Source organism: Tachyglossus aculeatus, chromosome 2, assembly GCF_015852505.1.
Source record: "Tachyglossus aculeatus isolate mTacAcu1 chromosome 2, mTacAcu1.pri, whole genome shotgun sequence".
NCBI lineage: Eukaryota > Metazoa > Chordata > Mammalia > Monotremata > Tachyglossidae > Tachyglossus > Tachyglossus aculeatus.
In genome coordinates, this window is record NC_052067.1 from 170,094,963 (window position 1) to 170,115,436 (window position 20,474).

At 45.8% G+C, this 20,474-nt stretch overlaps 1 protein-coding gene across 1 annotated transcript in view; it reads left to right on the top strand.

The window, feature by feature from the left end:
* Positions 1–20,474, top strand: part of ABCC9 (ATP binding cassette subfamily C member 9) — a 351,651-nt gene that overhangs the window by 183,489 nt on the left and 147,688 nt on the right. The window contains exons 21-24 of the mRNA XM_038765661.1: positions 2,574–2,711; positions 5,525–5,650; positions 17,073–17,169; positions 19,489–19,718. Coding sequence (XP_038621589.1) covers positions 2,574–2,711; positions 5,525–5,650; positions 17,073–17,169; positions 19,489–19,718 — 591 coding nt within the window. The remainder of the gene's footprint in view (positions 1–2,573; positions 2,712–5,524; positions 5,651–17,072; positions 17,170–19,488; positions 19,719–20,474) is intronic.

Sequence of the window (20,474 nt, forward strand, 5' to 3'; positions counted from 1 at the left end):
AGCTTAGAACAGTGCTTTGCACATAGTAAGTGCTTAACAAATATCATTATTATTATTATTATTTCCATATCCTCCCTTTCCTCTCCATCCAAACTGCTGCTACACTGCTCCAAACACCTCTGTTTGCAGAAGCAGAGACGCAGCGTGGCTGTGTGACTTTGGGCAAGTCACTTCACTTCTCTGTGCCTCCGTTCCCTCATCTGTAAAGTGGGGATTAAGACTGTGAGCTCCCCGTGGGACAACCTGATCACCTTGTAACCTCCCCAGTGCTTAGAACAGTGCTTTGCACATAGTAAGAGCTTAATAAATGCCATTATTATTATTATTATTATTATTATTTGGAGTCAGAGGTCGTTGGTTCAAATCCCGGCTCCGCTATTTGTCAGCTGTGTGACTTGGGGCAAGTCACTTCACTTTTCTGGGCCTCAGTTGCCTCATCTGGAAAATGGGGATGAAGATTGTGAGCCCCTCATGGGACAACCTGATCACCTCGTATCCTCCGCAGTGCTTAGAGCAGTGCTTTGCACACAGTAAGCGCTTAATGAATGCCATCATTATTATTGTTATTTGGAGTCAGAGGTCGTGGGTTCAAATCCCGGCTCCACTACTTAGCTGTGTGACTTTGGGCAAGTCACTTCACTTTTCTGGGCATAATATAATAATAATATATAATAATAATAATAATAATAATAATAATGGTGTTTATTAAGAACTGACTATGTGCAAAGCAATGTTCTAAGCGCTGGGGAGGTTAATAATAATAATAATAATAACAACTTTGGTATTTGTTAAGCGCTCACTATGTGCATGGCATTTATTACGTGCTGACTATGTGCAAAGCACTGTTCTAAGTGCTGGGGAGGTTAATAATAATAATAATAACTTTGGTATTTGTTAAGCGCTTACTATGTGCAAAGCACTGCTCTAAGCACTGGGGAGGATACGAGGTGATCAGGTTGTCCCATGAGGGGCTCACAATCTTCATCCCCATTTTACAGATGAGACAACTGAGGCCTAGGGAATGATAATAATGACAATGGCATTTATCATCATCAATCGTATTTATTAAGCGCTTACTATGTGCAAAGCACTGTTCTAAGCGCTGGGGGGGATACAAGGTGATCAAGTTGCCCCACGTGGGGCTCACAGTCTTCATCCCCATTTTACAGATGAGGTAACTGAGGCTCAGAGAAGTTAAGTGACTTGCCTAAGGTCACACAGCAGACATGTGGCAGAAGCGGGATTAGAACCCACGACCTCTGACTCCAAATCAATCAATCAATCAATCAATCAATCGTATTTATTGAGCGCTTACTATGTGCAGAACACTGTACTAAGCGCTTGGGAAGTACAAATTGGCATCACAATTGGCACCACCAATTGTCAGCTGTGTGACTTTGGGCAAGTCACTTCACTTCTCTGTGCCTCAGTAACCTCATCTGTCAAATGGGGATTAAGACTGTGAGCCCCACATGGGACAACCTGATCACCTTGTATCTACCCCAGCGCTTAGAACAGTGCTTGGCACATAGTAAGCTCTTACTTAACAAATGCCATCAGAGAAGCAGTGTGGCTCAGTGGAAAGAGCCCGGGCTTTGGAGTCAGAGGTCATGGGTTCAAATCCCAGCTCCACCAACTGTCAGCTGTGTGACTTTGGGCAAGTCACTTCACTTCTCTGGGCCTCAGTTCCCTCATCTGTAAAATGGGGATTAAGACTGTGAGCCCCCCGTGGGACAACCTGTTCACCTTGTATCTACCCCAGTGCTTAGAACAGTGCTTGGCACATAGTAAGCGCTTAACAAATACCATACCAGAGAAGCAGCGTGGCTCAGTGGAAAAGAGCCCGGGCTTTGGAGTCAGAGGTCATGGGTTCCAATCCCCGCTCCGCCAACTGTCAGCTGTGTGACTTTGGGCAAGTCACTTCTCTTCTCTGGGCCTCAGTAACCTCATCTGTAAAATGAGGATTAAGACTGTGAGCCCCACATGGGACAACCTGATCACCTTGTATCTACCCAGCGCTTAGAACAGTGCTTGGCACATAGTAAGCTCTTACTTAACAAATGCCATCAGAGAAGCAGTGTGGCTCAGTGGAAAGAGCCCGGGCTTTGGAGTCAGAGGTCATGGGTTCAAATCCCCGCTCCACCAACTGGCAGCTGTGTGACTTTGGGCAAGTCACTTCACTTCTCTGGGCCTCAGTTCCCTCATCTGTAAAATGGGGATTAAGACTGTGAGCCCCACGTGGGACAACCTGATCACCTTGTAACCTCCCCAGCGCTTAGAACAGTGCTTGGCATCATCATCATCATCAATCGTATTTATTGAGCGCTTACTATGTGCAGAGCACTGTACTAAGCGCTTGGGAAGTACAAAGTATCTTCTAGCAATGACATTTTCTCTCGGTAACAAGGGGAATTGAATGGAAGCAGCATAGCCTAGTGGATAGAGCATGATCTTGGCACATAGTAAGCGCTTAACAAATGCCATTATTATTATTATTATTATTATTATTGTTATCCGTATTATTATTACTAACATCTATTCAATCCTTTCTTTCGGCCTTTCGTGGCTATCAGGACGACCCCTTCTCGGCCTTAGACATTCACCTCAGCGATCATTTGATGCAGGAAGGAATCTTGAAGTTTCTCCAGGACGACAAGAGAACCCTGGTGCTTGTGACCCACAAGCTTCAATATCTAACGCACGCGGATTGGGTGAGAGATAAAATAATAATAATAATAATAATAATAATAATAATAATCACCTGTATATATGTATATATGGTTGTACATATTTATTACTCTATTTATTTATTTATTTTACTTGTACATTTCTATCCTATTTATTTTATTTTGTTGGTATGTTTGGTTCTGTTCTCTGTCTCCCCCTTTTAGACTGTGAGCCCACTGTTGGGTAGGGACTGTCTCTATGTGTTGCCAATTTGTACTTCCCAAGCGCTAGTACAGTGCTCTGCACATAGTAAGCGCTCAATAAATACGATTGATTGATCGATTGATTGATTGATAGTAGCTGTTTAGCACTTACTATGTTCCAGTCACATAAGTGCTCCGTATCTATTCTATTTATTTTATTTTGTTAATATGTTTTGTTTTGTTCTCTGTCTCCCCCTTCTAGACTGTGAGCCCACTGTTGGGTAGGGACCGTCTCTAGATGTTACCAACTTGGACTTCCCAAGCGCTTAGTACAGTGCTCTGCACACCGTAAGCGCTCAATAAATATGATTGATTGATTGCTGGGGTGGTTACAGCTGGGATTAGAGAAGCAGCGTGGCTCAGTGGCAAGAGCCCGGGCTTGCGAGGCAGAGGTCATGGGTTCCAATCCCGCCTCCGCCACTTGTCAGCTGGGTGGCTTTGGGCAAGTCGCTTCACTTCTCTGGGCCTCCGTTACCTCATCTGGAAAATGGGGATGAAGACTGTGAGCCACTCTGTGGGACACCCTGATAAAGAGAAGCAGCGTGGCTCAGTGGAAAGAGCCCGGGCTTGGGAGTCAGAGGTCGTGGGTTCTAATCCCGCCTCCACCACTTGTCAACTGGGTGGCTTTGGGCAAGTCACTTCACTTCTCTGGGCCTCAGTTACCTCATCTGTAAAATGGGGATTGAGACTGTGAGCGCCATGTGAGACAACCTGATTACCTTGTATCCCCCCAGCGTTTAAAACAGTGCTTGGCACATAGTAAGCGCCTAACAAATGCCATCATCATTATTATTCTTATACAAGCAAATCGGGCTGGACACAATCCCTTGTCCTACTTGGGGCTCACGGTCTCAATCCCCATTTTACAGGTGAGGTAACTGAGGCACAGAGCAGCGAAGTGACTTGCCCAAGGTCACACAGCAGTCAAGTGAGAAGCAGCATGACTCAGTGGAAAGAGCACAGGCTTTGGAGTCGGAGGTCATGGGTTCAAATCCCGGCTCCGCCAGTTGTCGGCTGTGTGACTTTGGGCAAGTCGCTTCACTTCTCTGTGCCTCGGTTCCCTCAGCTGTCAAATGGGGATGAAGACTGTGAGCCCCCCGTGGGGCAACCTGATCACCTTGTAACCTCCCCAGCGCTTAGAACAGTGCTTTGCACGTAGTAAGCGCTTAATAAATGCCATTAAAAAAACAGTGGCAGAGCTGGGATTAGAACCCGTGATCAAGATGTCTCTACCGAATCAATCAATCGTATTTATTGAGCGCTTACTATGCGCAGAGCACTGTACTAAGCGCTTGGGAAGTACAAGTTGGCAACATATAGAGACAGTCCCTACCCAACAGTGGGCTCACAGTCTACCGAATCACCTGGATCCTCCCCAGCCTCCCCACAGCATGGCCTAGTGGGTCGAGCCCGGACTTGGCAGTCAGAAGGATCTGAGTTCTAATCCCGACTCCGCCACTTTCCGACTGCGTGACCCTAGGCCAGTCACTTCATTTCTCTTCACTTCACTTCATGGAGAAGAATTGTGGCTCAGTGGAAAGAGCCTGGGCTTGAGAGTCAGAGGTCGTGGGTTCTGATCCCGCCTCTGCCACTTGTCAGTTCATTCATTCATTCATTCAATCGTATGTATTGAGCGCTTACTGAGTGCAGAGCACTGTACTAAGCGCTTGGGAAGTCCAAGTTGGCAACATCTAGAAACGGTCCCTACCCGACAGTGGGCTCACAGTCTAGAAGGGGGAGACAGACAACAAAACAAAACATATTAACAAAATAAAATAAATAGAACAAACAGTTGTCAACTGTGTGACTTTGGGCAAGTCACTTCACTTCTCTGGGCCTCAGTGACCTCATCTGGAAAATGGGGATGAAGACTGGGAGCCCCGTATGGGACAACTTGATCACCTTGTATCCCCCCCCGGCGCTTAGAACAGTGCGTGGCCCATAGTAAGCGCTTAACAAACACCACAATTATTATCATCAATCGTATTTATTGAGCGCTTACTGTGTGCAGAGCACTGTACTAAGCGCTTGGGAATGACAAATTGGCAACATAGAGAGACGGTCCCTACCCAACAGTGGGCTCACAGTCTAAAAGCTCACAATTATTAGCACGGCTCGGTAAATAGATCCCGGGCCTGGGAATCAGGAGGACCTGGGTTCTAATCCTGCCTCCGCCCCTTGTCTGCTGTGTGACGTTGGGCAAACCACTTTGCTTCTCTGCGCCTCAGTGACCTCATCTTCAAAATGGGGATTAAAAGTGTGAGCCCCACGGGGGGCAACCTGATGACCTTACCTCTGCCCCAGCGCTTAGAACAGTGCTCGGCACATAGTAAGCACTTAACAAATACCATCATCATCGTTATTATTATTATTCTCTGGGCTTCAGTTCCCTCATCTGTCAAACGGGGATGAATCAATCAATCAATCGTGTTTATTGATGAAGACCGTGAGCCCCACGGGGGACAGGGACCGTGTCCAACCCGATTAGCTTGTATGTACCCCGGCGCTTAGAACAGTGCCTGGCACATAGTAAGCGCCTTTATTTTGATGGTGATTCTCTGACACCTTTTGGCGCTTCTCCCCGCTCTCTGCAGATCATCGCGATGAAGGACGGAAGCGTCCTGAGGGAAGGGACCCTGAAGGACATCCAGAACAAGGATGTGGAACTGTACGAACACTGGAAAACCCTCATGAATCGCCAAGACCAGGAATTAGAAAAGGTAAGAGGAGCAGCAGGGACTGGCCGTCCGAAGCCGCGGGTTCTAATCCTCCTCCTCCTCATCATCAATCGTATTAATTGAGCGCTTACTATGTGCAGAGCACTGTACTAAGCGCTTGGGAAGTCCAAGTTGGCAACATATAGAGACAGTCCCTACCCAACAGTGGGCTCACAGTCTAAAAGGGGGAGACAGAGAACAAAACCAAACATACTAACAAAATAAAATAAATAGGATAGATATGTACAAGTAAAATAAATAAATGGAGTAATAAATATGTACAAACATATATACATATATACAGGTGCTGTGGCCTCAGTTCCAAGTAAAATAAATAAATAAATAAATAAATAGAGTAATAAATATGTACAAACATATATACATATATACAGGTGCTGTGGCCTCAGTTCCCTCATCTGGAAAATGGGGATGGAGACGGCGAGCCCCACGTGGGACAGGGACTGGGTCTGACCCGGTTGGCTTGTAACCACCGCGACGCTTAGCGCAGTGCCCGGTTAGACTGTGAGCCCGCTGTTGGGTAGGGACTGAGGCCAGAGAAGAAGGAGAATAATTATATTAATTATGGTACTTATTAAGCACTTACTATGTGCTACGCACTGGTCTAAGCACTGGGGTTGATACAAGTTAGGTTGGACACGGCCCCTGTCCCACACGGGGCTCGCATCCTTAATCCCCAGTTTGCAGATGAGGTAACTGAGGCGCAGAGAATCAATCAATCAATCGTATTTATTGAGCGCTTACTATGTGCAGAGCACTGGACTAAGCGCTTGGGAAGTACAAGTTGGCAACATATAGAGACGGTCCCTACTCACCAGCGGGCTCACAGTCAAAAAGGGGGAGACAGAGAACAAAACCAAACATACCAACAAAATGAAATTAATAGAATAGATATGTACAAATAAAATAAATAAATAGAGTAATAAATATGTACAAACATATATACATATATACAGGTGCTGTGGCCTCAGTTTCCTCATCTGGAAAATGGGGATGGAGACGGCGAGCCCCACGTGGGACAGGGACTGAGTCCAACCCGGTTGGCTTGTAACCACCGCGACGCTTAGCGCAGTGCCCGGTTAGACTGTGAGCCCGCTGTTGGGTGGGGACTGAGGCCCAGAGAAGAAGGAGAATAATTATAATAATTATGGTACTTATTAAGCACTTACTATGTGCTACGCACTGGTCTAAGCACTGGGGTTGATACAAGTTAGGTTGGACACGGCCCCTGTCCCACACGGGGCTCGCATCCTTAATCCCCAGTTTGCAGATGAGGTAACTGAGGCGCAGAGAATCAATCAATCAATCGTATTTATTGAGCGCTTACTATGTGCAGAGCACTGGACTAAGCGCTTGGGAAGTACAAATTGGCAACATATAGAGACGGTCCCTACCCACCAGTGGGCTCACAGTCTAAAAGGGGGAGACAGAGAACAAAACCAAACATACTAACAAAATAAAATAAATAGAATAGATATTTACAAATAAAATAAATAAATAGAGTAATAAATATGTGCAATATACGGAGAAGTCAAGTGACTTGCCCAATGTTGGAGCTGGGATTAGAACCAAGCGCTTAGCACAGTGCTCCAGCGCTTAGTACAGTGCTCCGCACACAGTAAGCGCTCAATAAATACGATTGATGATGATGATGACCTTCTGACCCCTAGCCCGGCGCTCTAGTCACTAAGCCACGCTGCTTCTCCAAAGCGAAGGGACTTGCCCAAGGTCACCCAGCAGAGGAATGGCGGAGGGAGGATTAGAACCCAGGTCCTTCCGACTCTCAGGCCCCACCCTATCCGCTAGGCCGCACCCCCTTTTAGACTGTGAGCCCACTGTTGGGTAAGGACCGTCTCTATATGTTGCCAACTTGGACTTCCCAAGCGCTTAGTACAGTGCTCTGCACACAGTAAGCGCTCAATAAAGATGATTGATTGATTGACTGTCTCTATATGTTGCCAACTTGTACTTCCCAAGCGCTTAGTCTAGTGCTCTGCACACAGTAAGCACTCAGTAAATACGATTGATTGATTGATTGATTAACGAATATTGTTATTATTGTTTTTAAGGCTCCTGGTAGAGAAGCAGCGTGGCTCAGTGGAAAGAGCCCGGGCTTCGGAGTCAGAGGTCATGGGTTCAAATTCCGGCTCCGCCACTTGTCAGCTGGGTGACTTCGGGCAAGTCACTTATTGAAGCAGCGTGGCTCAGTGGAAAGAACCCGGGCTTGGGAGGCAGAGGTCATGGGTTCGAATCCCAGCTCCGCCAATTGCCAGCTGTGTGACTTTGGGCAAGTCGCAGTGTGGCTATGGGGAAGCAGCGTGGCTCAATGGAAAGAGAGAGGCCTTGGGAGTCAGAGGTCATGGGTTCGAATCCCACTCCGCCACTTGTCAGCTGTGTGACCTTGGGCAAGACACTTAACTTCTCTGTGCCTCAGTTACCTCATCGGTAAAATGGGGATTAAGACTGTGAGCCCCAAGTGGGACAACCTGATCACCTTGTAGCCACCCCAGCGCTTAGAACAGTGCTTTGCACATAGTAAGCGCTTAACAAATACCACCATTATTATTATTATTATTCTCTGTGCCTCAGTTACCTCATCTGGAAAATGGGGATTAAGACTGTGAGCCCCCCGTGGGACAACCTGATCACCTTGTAACCTCCCCAGCGCTTAGAACAGTGCTTTGCACATAGTAAGCGCTTAACAAATACCACCATTATTATTATTATTATTCTCTGGGCCTCAGTTACCTCAGCCGGAAAATGGGGATTAAGACTGTGAGCCCACCATGGGACAACCTGATCACCTTGTAATCTCCCCAGCGCTTCGAACAGTGATTTGCACATAGTAAGCACCTAATAAATGCTATCATTATTATTATTATTATTATTATTATTATTATTCTCTGTGCCTCACTTACCTCATCTGTAAAATGGGGATGAAGACTGTGAGCCCCACGTGGGACAACCTGATCACCTTGTAACCTTCCCAGCGCTTAGAACAGTGCTTTGCACATAGTAAGCGCTTAATAAATGCCATCATTATTATTATAATTCTCTCCTCTTTACATGGTAGCACCATGCGGGCCTTTAGACTGTGAGTTTGGTTTGTATAAGGAAGTTGCCTGCCAACTCTGTGGTATTATACTCTCCCAAGCATTTAATTCAGTGCTCTGCACCTAGTAAGTGCTCAATAAATATTCATTCAATCCTATTCATTCATTCATTCATTCATTCATTCATTCCATCGTATTTATTGAGCACTTACTGTGTGCAGAGCACTGTACTAAGCGCGCTTGGGAAGTACAAGTTAGCAACATATTCATTCATTCAATTCTAGTTATTGAGAGCGCTTACTGTGTGCAGAGCACTGTACTAAGCGCTTGGGAAGTACAAGTCGGCAACATATTGAGACGGTCCCTACCCAACAGTGGGCTCACAGTCTAGAAGGGGGAGACAGAGAACAAAACCAAACATATTAACCAAATAAAATAAATAGAATAGATAGGTACAAGTAAAATAAATAAATAGAGTAATAAATCTGTACAAACATATATCCATATATAAAGGTGCTGTGGGGAAGGGAAGGAGGTAAAACGAGGGGGACGGAGGGGGGAGAGAAAGGAGGGGGCTCAGTCTGGGAAGGCCTCCTGGAAGAGCTGAGCAGGTGAAAAATATCTGTAAATCATTTATTTCTATTTGTAAATGATTGATTTATATTAATGTCAGTCTCCTGTTCTAGACTGTAAGCTCGCTGTGGGAAGGAAACCTGTCCACCAACTGTTGTATTGACTCTCCCAAGTGCCTAGTAAGGTGCTTTGCACACAGTAACTGCTCGATAAATACCGTTTTTTTAGGGCATTTGTTAAGTTCTTAAATGTGGCAGGCACTGTACTAAGCACTGGGGTAGATACAAGATAATCAGGTTGGACACAGTCCATGTCCCACGTGGGCTCATAGATTAATCCTCATTTTACAGATGAGGGAACTGAGGCACAGAGAAGTTACGTGACTTTTTTTATGGTATTTTTTAAGTGCTTACAATGTGCCAGTCACTGTAGTAAGTGCTGGAGCCGACACAAGCTAATCGGGTTGTACACGGTCCCTGTCCCAAAAAGGGCTCACAATCTTAATCCCCATTTACCAGATGAGGGAACTGAGGCAGCGAGCAGTAAAATGACTTGTCCAAAGTTATACAGCAGACAAGCGGCAGAGCTGGGATTGGAATACTACTACTACTACTACTACTACTACTACTACTACTACTACTAATAATAATAATAATAATAATAATGGTATTTGTTAAGCACTTACTATGTGCCACACACTGTTCACAGCGCTGGGGTAGATACAAGGTAATTGTGTTGTCCCATGTGGGGCTCACAGTCTTAATCCCCATTTACCAGGTGAGGGAACTGAGGCACGGAGCAGTAAAATGACTTGTCTAAAGTCATACAGCTGACAAGTGGCAGAGCCGGGATTGGAATAATAATAATAATAATAATAATAATAATAATAATAATAATAATAATAATAATGGTATTTGTTAAGCACTTACTATGTGCCACACACTGTTCACAGCGCTGGGGTAGATACAAGGTAATCGTGTTGTCCCACATGGGGCTCACAGTCTTCATCCCGATTTTCCAGATGAGGTAACTGAGGCCCAGAAAGGTGAAGTGACTTGCCCAAAGTCACACAGCTGACAAGTGGTGGAGCCGGGATTAGAACCCATGACCTCTGACTCCCAAGCCCAGGCTCTTTCCACCAAGCCACACTGCTTCTCATAATAATAATGATGATGACGTGTGTTAAGCGCTTAGTATGTGCCAAGCCCTGTTCTAAGCGCTGGGGTAGAGATGAGATCATCAGGTTGTCCCACGTGGGGCTCACAGTCTTCATCCCCATTTTCCAGATGAGGTCACCGAGGCCCAGAGACGTGAAGTGACTTGCCCAAAGTCACACAGCTGACAAGTGGCGGAGCCGGGATTAAAACCCATGACCTCTGACTCCCAAGCCCGGGCTCTTGGGAGTCACGTGAGGCTCAGAGTCTTAATCCCCATTTTCCAGATGAGGGAACTGAGGCACGGGGAGCAGCGTGGCTCAGTGGAAAGAGCCCGGGCTTTGGAGTCAGAGGTCATGGGTTCGAATTCCGCTCCACCAATTCATTCATTCATTCAATTGTATTTATTGAGCGCTTACTGTGTGCAGAGCACTGTACTGAGCGCTTGGTGTGACTTTGGGCAAGTCACTTCACTTCTTTGGGCCTCAGTTCCCTCATCTGTAAAATGAGGATTAGATCTCTGAGCCCACGTGGGACATGGACTGTGTCCAACCTAATTAAGTGCTTAGTACACTGCTCTGCACACAGTAAACGCTCAATAAATACGATTGATTGATTATCCTGTATCTACCCCAGCGCTTAGTACAGTGCCTGCCACATTTAAGAACTTAACAAATGCCCTAAAAAACGGTATTTATCGAGCAGTTACTGTGTGCCAAGCACCTTACTAGGCACTTGGGAGATGAAGACTGTGAGCCCCCCGTGGGACAAGCGATCACCTTGTAACCTCCCCAGCGCTTAGAACAGCGCTTTGCACGTAGTAAGCGCTTAATAAATACCATTAAAAATAATAATAATAATAATAATAATGGCATTTACTAAGCACCTACTATGTGCAAAGTGCTGTTCTAAGCACTGGGGAGGATACAAGGTGATGGGGTTGTCCCACGGGGGGCTCACAGTCTTCATCCCCATTTTACAGATGAGGTAGCTGAGGCACAGAGAAGTGAAGTGACTTGCCCAACGTCGTACAGCAGACAAGCGGCGGAGCCGGGATTAGAATCCAGGTCCCTCTGGGTCCCAGGCCTGGGCTCTAGCCACTAGGCCACCCTGCTTCTTCAGGAACAAGGCGTCACAGCCGACGAGGGAAAAATGAAGGAAAGGAAAGGAAAGCCCACTGTTGGGTAGGGACTGTCTCTATATGTTGCCAATTTGTACTTCCCAAGCGCTTAGTACAGTGCTCTGCACATAGTAAGCGCTCAATAAATACGATTGATGATGATGATGATGATGATGATAGATTGCAAAGGGAGACCAGCCCAGGCACGTTGGCGGTGATTTAGGTGACAGATACGGACGAGGGTGACGTAAATGGTGGAATGATTTGATTTCATCTGAAAAAAAGATCTGGAGAGAAAAGGAAATTCGTTGGCTGGACGCATCAGTAAGGCCGTGAAGCCGGCCAGGAATAAAGATCATTTCCACGCTATTTAGCCCCGAAGTGGCTGCTAGAAATCGCGAAATTGTTCGACAGAATGATGATAATCGCGATGGCATTTCTAGACTGGGAGCCCACTGTTGGGTAGGGACTGTCTCTATATGTTGCAGCACCTGTATATATGTTTGTACATATTTATTACTCTATTTATTTATTTTACTTGTACATATCTATCCCCCCCATCTTAGCTCCTTCCCTTCCCCACAGCACCTGTATATATGTATATATGTTTGTACATATTTTTTACTCTATTTATTTTATTTGTACATATCTATTCTATTTATTTTATTTTGTTAGTATGTTTGGTTTTGTTCTCTGTCTCCCCCTTTTAGACTGTGAGCCCACTGGTGGGTAGGGACTGTCTCTATATGTTGCCAATTTGTACTTCCCAAGTGCTTAGTACAGTGCTCTGCACATAGTAAGCGCTCAATAAATGCGATTGATGATGATGATGATGATCTATTCTATTGATTTTATTTTGGTAGTATGGTTTCGTTCTCTGTCTCCCCCTTTTACACTGTGAGCCCGCTGTTGGGTAGGGACTGTCTCTATATGTTGCAGCACTTGTATATATGTATATATGTTTGTACATATTTATTACTCTATTTATTTTACTTGTACATATCTATTCTATTTCTTTTATTTTGGTAGTATGGTTTCGTTCTCTGTCTCCCCCTTTTACACTGTGAGCCCGCTGTTGGGTAGGGACTGTCTCTATATGTTGCAGCACCTGTATATATGTATATATGTTTGTACATATTTATTACTCTATTTATTTATTTATTTTACTTGTACATATCTATTCTATTTCTTTTATTTTGGTAGTATGGTTTCGTTCTCTGTCTCCCCCTTTTAGACTGTGAGCCCGCTGTTGGGTAGGGACTGTATATGTTGCAGCACCTGTATATATGTATATATGTTTGTACATATTTATTACTCTATTTATTTATTTATTTTACTTGTACATATCTATTCTATTTCTTTTACTTTGGTAGTATGGTTTCGTTCTCTGTCTCCCCCTTTTAGACTGTGAGCTCGCTGTTGGGTAGGGACTGTCTCTATATGTTGCAGCACCTGTATATATGTATATATGTTTGTCCATATTTATTATTCTATTTATTTATTTATTTATTTTACTTGTACATTTCTATTTATTTTATTTTGTTAGTATGGTTTCGTTCTCTGTCTCCCCCTTTTAGACTGTGAGCCTGCTGTTGGGTAGGGACTGTCTCTATATGTTTCCAACTTGTACTTCCCAAGCGCTTAGTACAGTGCTCTGAGCACAGTAAGTGCTCAGTAAATACAACTGATTGATTGATTGATTGATTTTACTTCCCAAGCGCTCAGTACGGTGCTCTGAACACAGTAAGCGCTCAATAAATACAACTGATTGATGGATTGATTCCAGCCTTATATCTAACCCAGAGCTTAGAACAGTGCTCGGCACATAGAAAGCGCTTCACGAATACCATCATTATTATTCATTCATTCAGTCGTATTTATTGAGCGCTTACTGTGTGCAGAGCACTGTACACAGTAAGCGCTCAATAAATCCGATTGATGATGATGATGATGATTTATTGAGCACTTACTGTGGGCAGAGCACCGGACTAAGTGCTTAGAAAGTACAATTCGGCGCTCGCTACGTGCCAGGCACTGTACTAAGCGCTGGGGTAGAAAGAAGATAGTCAGGTGGGACACGGTCTGTGTCCCACATGGGCTCACAGTTCTAATCCTCATTGTACAGATGAGGGAACTGAGGCACGGATTCATTCAGTCATATTTATTGAGTGCTTACTCTTGGGTAGGGACCGTCTCTATTTGTTGCCAACTTGTACTTCCCAAGTGCTTAGTACAGTGCTCTGCACACAGTAAGTCCTCAATAAATACGATTGAATGAATGAATGCAGAGCACTGTAGTAAGCGCTTGGGAAGTGCAAGTCGGCAACAATGGGCTCACAATCTAATCAATGAATTGTATTTATTGAGCGCTTACTGTGTGCAGAGCACTGTACTAAGCCCTTGGGAAGTACAAGTTGGCAACATATCGAGACGGTCCCTACCCAACAGTGGGCTCACAGTCTAGAAGATGAGTTATGTGACTTTTTATGATATTTTTAATAATAATAATAATAATAATAATGACATTTGTTAAGCACTTACCATGGGCAAAGCACTGTTTTAAGCACTGGGGGAGATACAAGGTGATCAGGTTGTCCCATGTGGGGCTCACAGGCTCACAGTCTAGAAGATGAGTTATGTGACTTTTTTAAGGTATTTTTTAATACTACTACTACTACTACTACTACTAATAATAATAATGGCATTTGTTAATAATAATAATAATAATAATGTTGGTATTTGTTAAGCACTTACTGTGTGCCAAGCACTGTTCTAAGCGCTGGGATAGATACAAGGTGAGCAGGTTGTCCCACCTGGGGCTCACAGTCTTCATCCCCATTTTACAGATGAGGTAACTGAGGCACAGAGAAGTTAAGTGACTTGCCCAAAGTTGCACAGCTGACAGTTGGCAGAGCGGAGATTTGAAACCATGACCTCTGACTCCAAAGCCGGGGCTTGGGCTTGGGCTGGATAATGATGACATTTATTAAGCGCTTACTATGTGCAAAGCACTGTTCTAAGCACTGGGGGAGATACAAGGTGATCAGGTGGTCCCATGTGGGGCTCACAGTCTTCATCCCCATTTTACAGATGAGGGAACTGAGGCCCATAGAGGTGCCCAAAGTCACACAGCTGACAAGTGGCGGTGCCGGGATTAGAACCCATGACCTCTGACTCCCAAGTCCGGGCTCTTTCGACTGAGGCACGCTGCTTCATAATACGTGCATAAATAATAAATATAATAAATGTGTGTGGTGAGGAGTGGGGTGGAGCAGAGGGAGGGAGTTGGGGTGACAGGGAGGAGGTGGGAGATGAGGAAAAGGGGGGCTGAGTGTGGGAAGGCCTCCTGGAGGAGGGGAGCTCTCAGTAGGGCCTTGAAGGGAGGAAGAGAGCGAGTTTGGCGGATGGGCAGAGGGAGCAGGGCATTCCAGGCCCGGGGGATGACGTGGGCCGGGGGTCGATGGCGGGACGGGCGAGAAGGAGGCCCGGTGAGGAGGTGAGCGATGGCAGAGGAGTGGAGGGTGAGGGATGGGATGGAGAAGGACAGAAGGGAGGGAAGGGAGGAGGGGGCCAGGGGATGGACGGCCTTGAAGCTGAGAGTGAGGAGTTTTTCTCCAGAATCTCCAGTGGCTACCAATCAATCTGCGCATCAGGCAGAAACTCCTCACCCTGGGCTTCAAGGCTGTCCATCCCCTGGCCCCCTCCTCCCTCCCCTCCCTTCTCTCCTTCTCCAGCCCAGCCCGCACCCTCCGCTCCTCCGCCGCTAATCTCCTCACCGTTAGGCCTCGTTCTCGTCCGTCCCGCCATCGACCCCCGGCCCACGTCCTCCCCCGGGCCTGGAATGCCCTGCTCCCTCTGCCCCTCCGCCAAGCTAGCTCTCTTCCTCCCTTCAAGGCCCTGCTGAGAGCCCACCTCCTCCAGGAGGCCTTCCCAGACTGAGCCCCTTCCTTCCTCTCCCCCTCGTCCCCCCTCCATCCCCCCATCTTACCTCCTTCCCTTCCCCACAGCACCTGTATATATGTATATATGGTTGTACATATTTATTACTCTATTTATTTATTTATTTTACTTGTACATTTCTATCCTATTTATTTTATTTTGTTGGTATGTTTGGTTCTGTTCTCTGTCTCCCCCTTTTAGACTGGGAGCCCACTGTTGGGTAGGGACTGTCTCTATGTGTTACCAATTTGTACTTCCCAAGCGCTTAGTACAGTGCTCTGCACATAGTAAGCGCTCAATAAATACGATTGATTGATTGATTGATTGATTGATTGAAGTTTGATAGGCAACCACTGGAGATTTTTGAGGAGGGGAGTGACATGCCCAGAGCATTTCTGTACAAAGATAATCTGGGCATCAGAGTGAAGCGGGGAGAGACAGGAGGATGGGAGGTCATTCGTTCATTCGTTGTCGTATTTATTGAGCGCTTACTGTGTGCAGAGCACTGGACTAAGCGCTTGGGAAGTCCAAGTTGGCAACCTATAGGGACGGTCCCTACCCAACAGCGGGCTCACGGTCTAGAAGAGAGAGGAGGCTGATGCAGTCATCCAGTTGGGAGAGGATGAGGGCTTCTAGACTGTGAACCCACTGTTGGATAGGGACGGTCTCTATATGTTGCCAACTTGGACTTCCCAAGCGCTTAGTCCAGTGCTCTGCACACAGTAAGTGCTCAATAAATACGATTGAATGATGATGATGATAGCATTTATTAAGCGCTTACTATGTGCAAAGCACTGTTCTAAGCGCTGGGGGGTTACAAGGTGATCAGGTTGTCCCACGGGGGGTTCCCAGTCTTCATCCCCATTTTACAGATGAGGGAACTGAGGCCCAGAGAAGTGAAGTGACTTGCCCAAAGTCACACAGCTGACAGTTGGCAGAGCCGGGATTTGAACCCATGACCTCTGACTCCAAAGCCCGGGCTCTTTCCACTGAGCCCACGCTGCTTCTCTAATGAATGAATGCTTCTTGAATGAATGAATGAGTGTACAAATGTGGTAGCGGTTTGTTAAGCGCTTACTATCCCTCAAGCACCGTTGCTTCAGCACTTAGAACAGTGCTTTGCACATAGTAAGCGCTTAACAAATACCATCATAATTCTATTATTATTATTCTAAGCGCTGAGATAGATACAAGGTTATCAGATTGGACACAGCCCTTGTCCTTCATGGGGCTCACACGCTTCATCCCTGTATTACGGATGAGGGAACCGAGGCCCAGAGAAGTGAAGCGACTTGCCCAAGGTCACACAGCAGCACACAAGTGGCAGAGCCCGGATGAGAGCTTGGGTCCATTGACTCCCAGGCTGTGCCGCTCCTCTATTTTCTGGGCCATTTTGAGTTTTGACTCCCACTGTTGGGTAGGGACCGTCTCTATATGTTGGCAACTTGTACTTCCCAAGCGCTTAGTACAGTGCTCTGCACACAGTAAGCGCTCAATAAATACGATTGATTGATTGATTTTGAGTTACAATGATGTTTTCACGATTGCTAACTCTTCGTCTAACCCAGGACATGGAAGAGGACCAAACGACTCTAGAACGGAAAACTCTCCGAAGGGCGATGTACTCGAGAGAAGCCAAGGCTCAGATGGAGGATGAAGATGAAGGTAATATTGATTATGAGGATAGTAATCATTATGGCGTCCATTAAGTGCTTGCATTCATTCATTCAATTGCATTTATTGATTGCAGAACACTGTACTAAGCGCTTGGGAAGTACAAGTTGGCAACATCTAGAGACAGTCCCTACCCAACAGCAGGCTCACAGTCTAGAAGGAGGAGATAGACAACAAACCAAAACATATCAACAAAATAAAATAAATAGAATAAATATGTACAAGTAAAATAAATAAATAGAGTAATAAATCTGTACAAACATATCTACTTGCAGTGTGCCAAGAACTGCACTAAGTGCTGGGGTAGAGACAAGATAATCAGGTCGGACACAGGCCCTGCCCCACATGGGGTCAGTCTCAGTCGCCATTTTACAGATGGGGTAACTGAGGCCCAGAGGAGTGGAGAGACTTGCCCAAGGTCACACAGGGGACAAGAGAAGCAGTGTGGCTCAGTGGAAAGAGCCCGGACTTGGAGTCAGAGGTCATGGGTTCAAATCCCGGCTCCGCCAACTGCCAGCTGTGTGACTTTGGGCAAGTCACTTCACTTCTCCGGGCCCCAGTTACCTCATCTGGAAAATGGGGATGAAGACTGAGAGCCCCCCGTGGAACAAGCTGATCACCTTGTAACCTCCCCAGCGCTTAGAACAGTGGTTTGCACATAGTAAGCGCTTAATGAATGCTATCATTATCATTAGTATTATGGTGGAGCCAGGATTAGAACCCAGGTCCTCTGAATCTCGGGGCCATGCTCTTTCCACCAGGCCATGCCGCTTCTCATATTTTCTCTTCCCATAGGGAGCTTACCAGTCTAGAGGGGGAGATACAGATTGATATGAATAAATAATACATAATATATAATTTAATTATATATGCATATATGCACAAACACACCCACACAAACACGTACTTATTCATTCATTCAATCGCATTTAATAAGTGCTTACTATGCATCCCCCTTCTAGACTATGAGCCCATTGCTGGGTAGGGACTGACTCTGTATGTTGCCAACTTGTAATAATAATAATGATAATAATAATAATGATGGCATTTGTTAAGTGCTTACTATGTGCAAAGCACTGTTTGAAGTGCTGGGGAGGTTACAAGGTGATCAGGTTGTCCCACGGTGGGGCTCACAGTCTTCATCCCCATTTTACAGATGAGGTAACTGAGGCCCAGAGAAGTTAAGTGACTTGCCAAGTCACACAGCTGACAAGTAGCGGGGTCGGGATTTGAACCCATGACCTTTGACTCCAAAGCCTGTGCTCTTTCCACTGAGCCACGCTGCTTCTCAAGTGCTTAGTACAGTGCTCTGCACACAGCAAGCACTCAATAATACAGACGAGGTAACTGAGGCCCAGAGAAGTTAAGTGACTTGCCAAGTCACACAGCTGACAAGTGTCAGGGCCGGGATTTGAACCCATGACCTTTGACTCCAAAGCCCATGCTCTTTCCACTGAGCCACGCTGCTTCTCAAGTGCTTAGTACAGTGCTCTGCACACAGCAAGCGCTCAATAAGTACGATTGAATGAATGAATAAATGCAATTGAATGAATGGATAGAGCACTGTACTGAGCACTAGGGAGAGTACAATGTAACAATAAACCAAATAATAATAGTAATTGTGGGAAGGCCTCCTGGAGGAGGTGAGTGCTCAGTAGGGCTTTGAAGGGAGGAAGAGAGCTAGCTTGGTGGATGGGAAGAGGGAGGGAATTCCGGGCCAGGGGGAGGACGGGGGCCGGGGGTCGATGGCGGGACGGGCGAGAACGAGGCCCGGTGAGGAGGTGAGCGGCCGCAGAGGAGTGGAGGGTGCGAGCTGGGAGGGAGAAGGACAGAAGGGAGGTAATCCTCCAATTCATTTCACAGAAGAGGAAACTGAGGCCCTTGAGAAATGACTGTGAGCCCACTGTTGGGTAGGGACCGTCTCTATATGTTGCCAACTTGTACTTCCCAAGCGCTTAGTACATTGCTCTGCACACAGTAAGCGCTCAATAAATACCATTGAATGAATGAATGAATACAGTGCTTTGCACATCGTAAGCGCTTAATAAATGCCATTATTATTATCATTATTATTATTATTATTATTAAATACAATTGAATGAATGCTGGGCGTTCAGTCCACCCTGAGCCGGGGTTCAAATCCCAGCTCCGCCCATTGTAAGCGCTCAATAAATAAATGGAACGAATGACTATCCCAACATCACACAGCATGCATGAGGCGGGATTAGAACCCGGGTCCTTCCGACGCCCAGGCCCGGGCTCTGCCCAGCGGGCCGCGCTGGCTTCACCATCTTGTCTGGTCGGATGCAGAGGAGGAGGAGGAGGAAGACGAGGACGACAACATGTCCACGGTGATGAGGTTGAGGACGAAAATGCCCTGGAAGGCCTGCTGGCGCTACCTCACGTCCGGGGGCTTCTTCCTGCTCTTCCTGATGATCTTCTCCAAGCTCCTGAAGCACTCCGTCATCGTGGCCATCGACTTCTGGCTCGCCACCTGGACCTCGGCCTCCAACTCCACGGACGGTCCCAGGAATTATCAGGTGCGCAGGACGTAGGGTGGTGATGATGATGGCATTTATTAATCAATCAATCAATCAATCGTTCATATTTGTTGAGCGCTTACTGTGTGCAGAGCTCTGTACAAAGCGCTTGGGAAGTACAAGATGGCAACATCTAGAGACGGTCCCGACCCAACAGCGGGCTCACAGTCTAGAAGGGGGAGACAGACAACAAAACCAAACGTACTAACAAAATAAAATAAATAGAATAGATAGGTACAAGTAAAATAAATAAATGGAGTAATAAATATGTACAGGCATATATCATCATCATCAATCGTATTTATTGAGCGCTTACTGTGTGCAGAGCACTGTACTAAGCGCTTGGGAAGCCCAAGTTGGCAACATCTAGAGACAGTCCCTACCCAACAGCGGGCTCACAGTCTAAAAGGGGGAGACAGAGAACAAAACCAAACGTACTAACAAAATAAAATAAATAGAATAGATAGGTACAAGTAAAATAAATAAATGAATTAATAGAGTAATAAATATGTACAGGCATATATCATCATCATCAATCGTATTTATTGAGCGCTTACTGTGTGCAGAGCACTGTACTAAGCCCTTGGGAAGTCCAAGTTGGCAACATATAGAGAAAGTCCCTACCCAACAGTGGGCTCACAGTCTAAAAGGGGGAGACAGAGAACAAAACCAACCATACTAACAAAATAAAATAAATAGAATAGATATGTACAAGTAAAATAAATAAATAGAGTGATAAATATGTACAAACATATA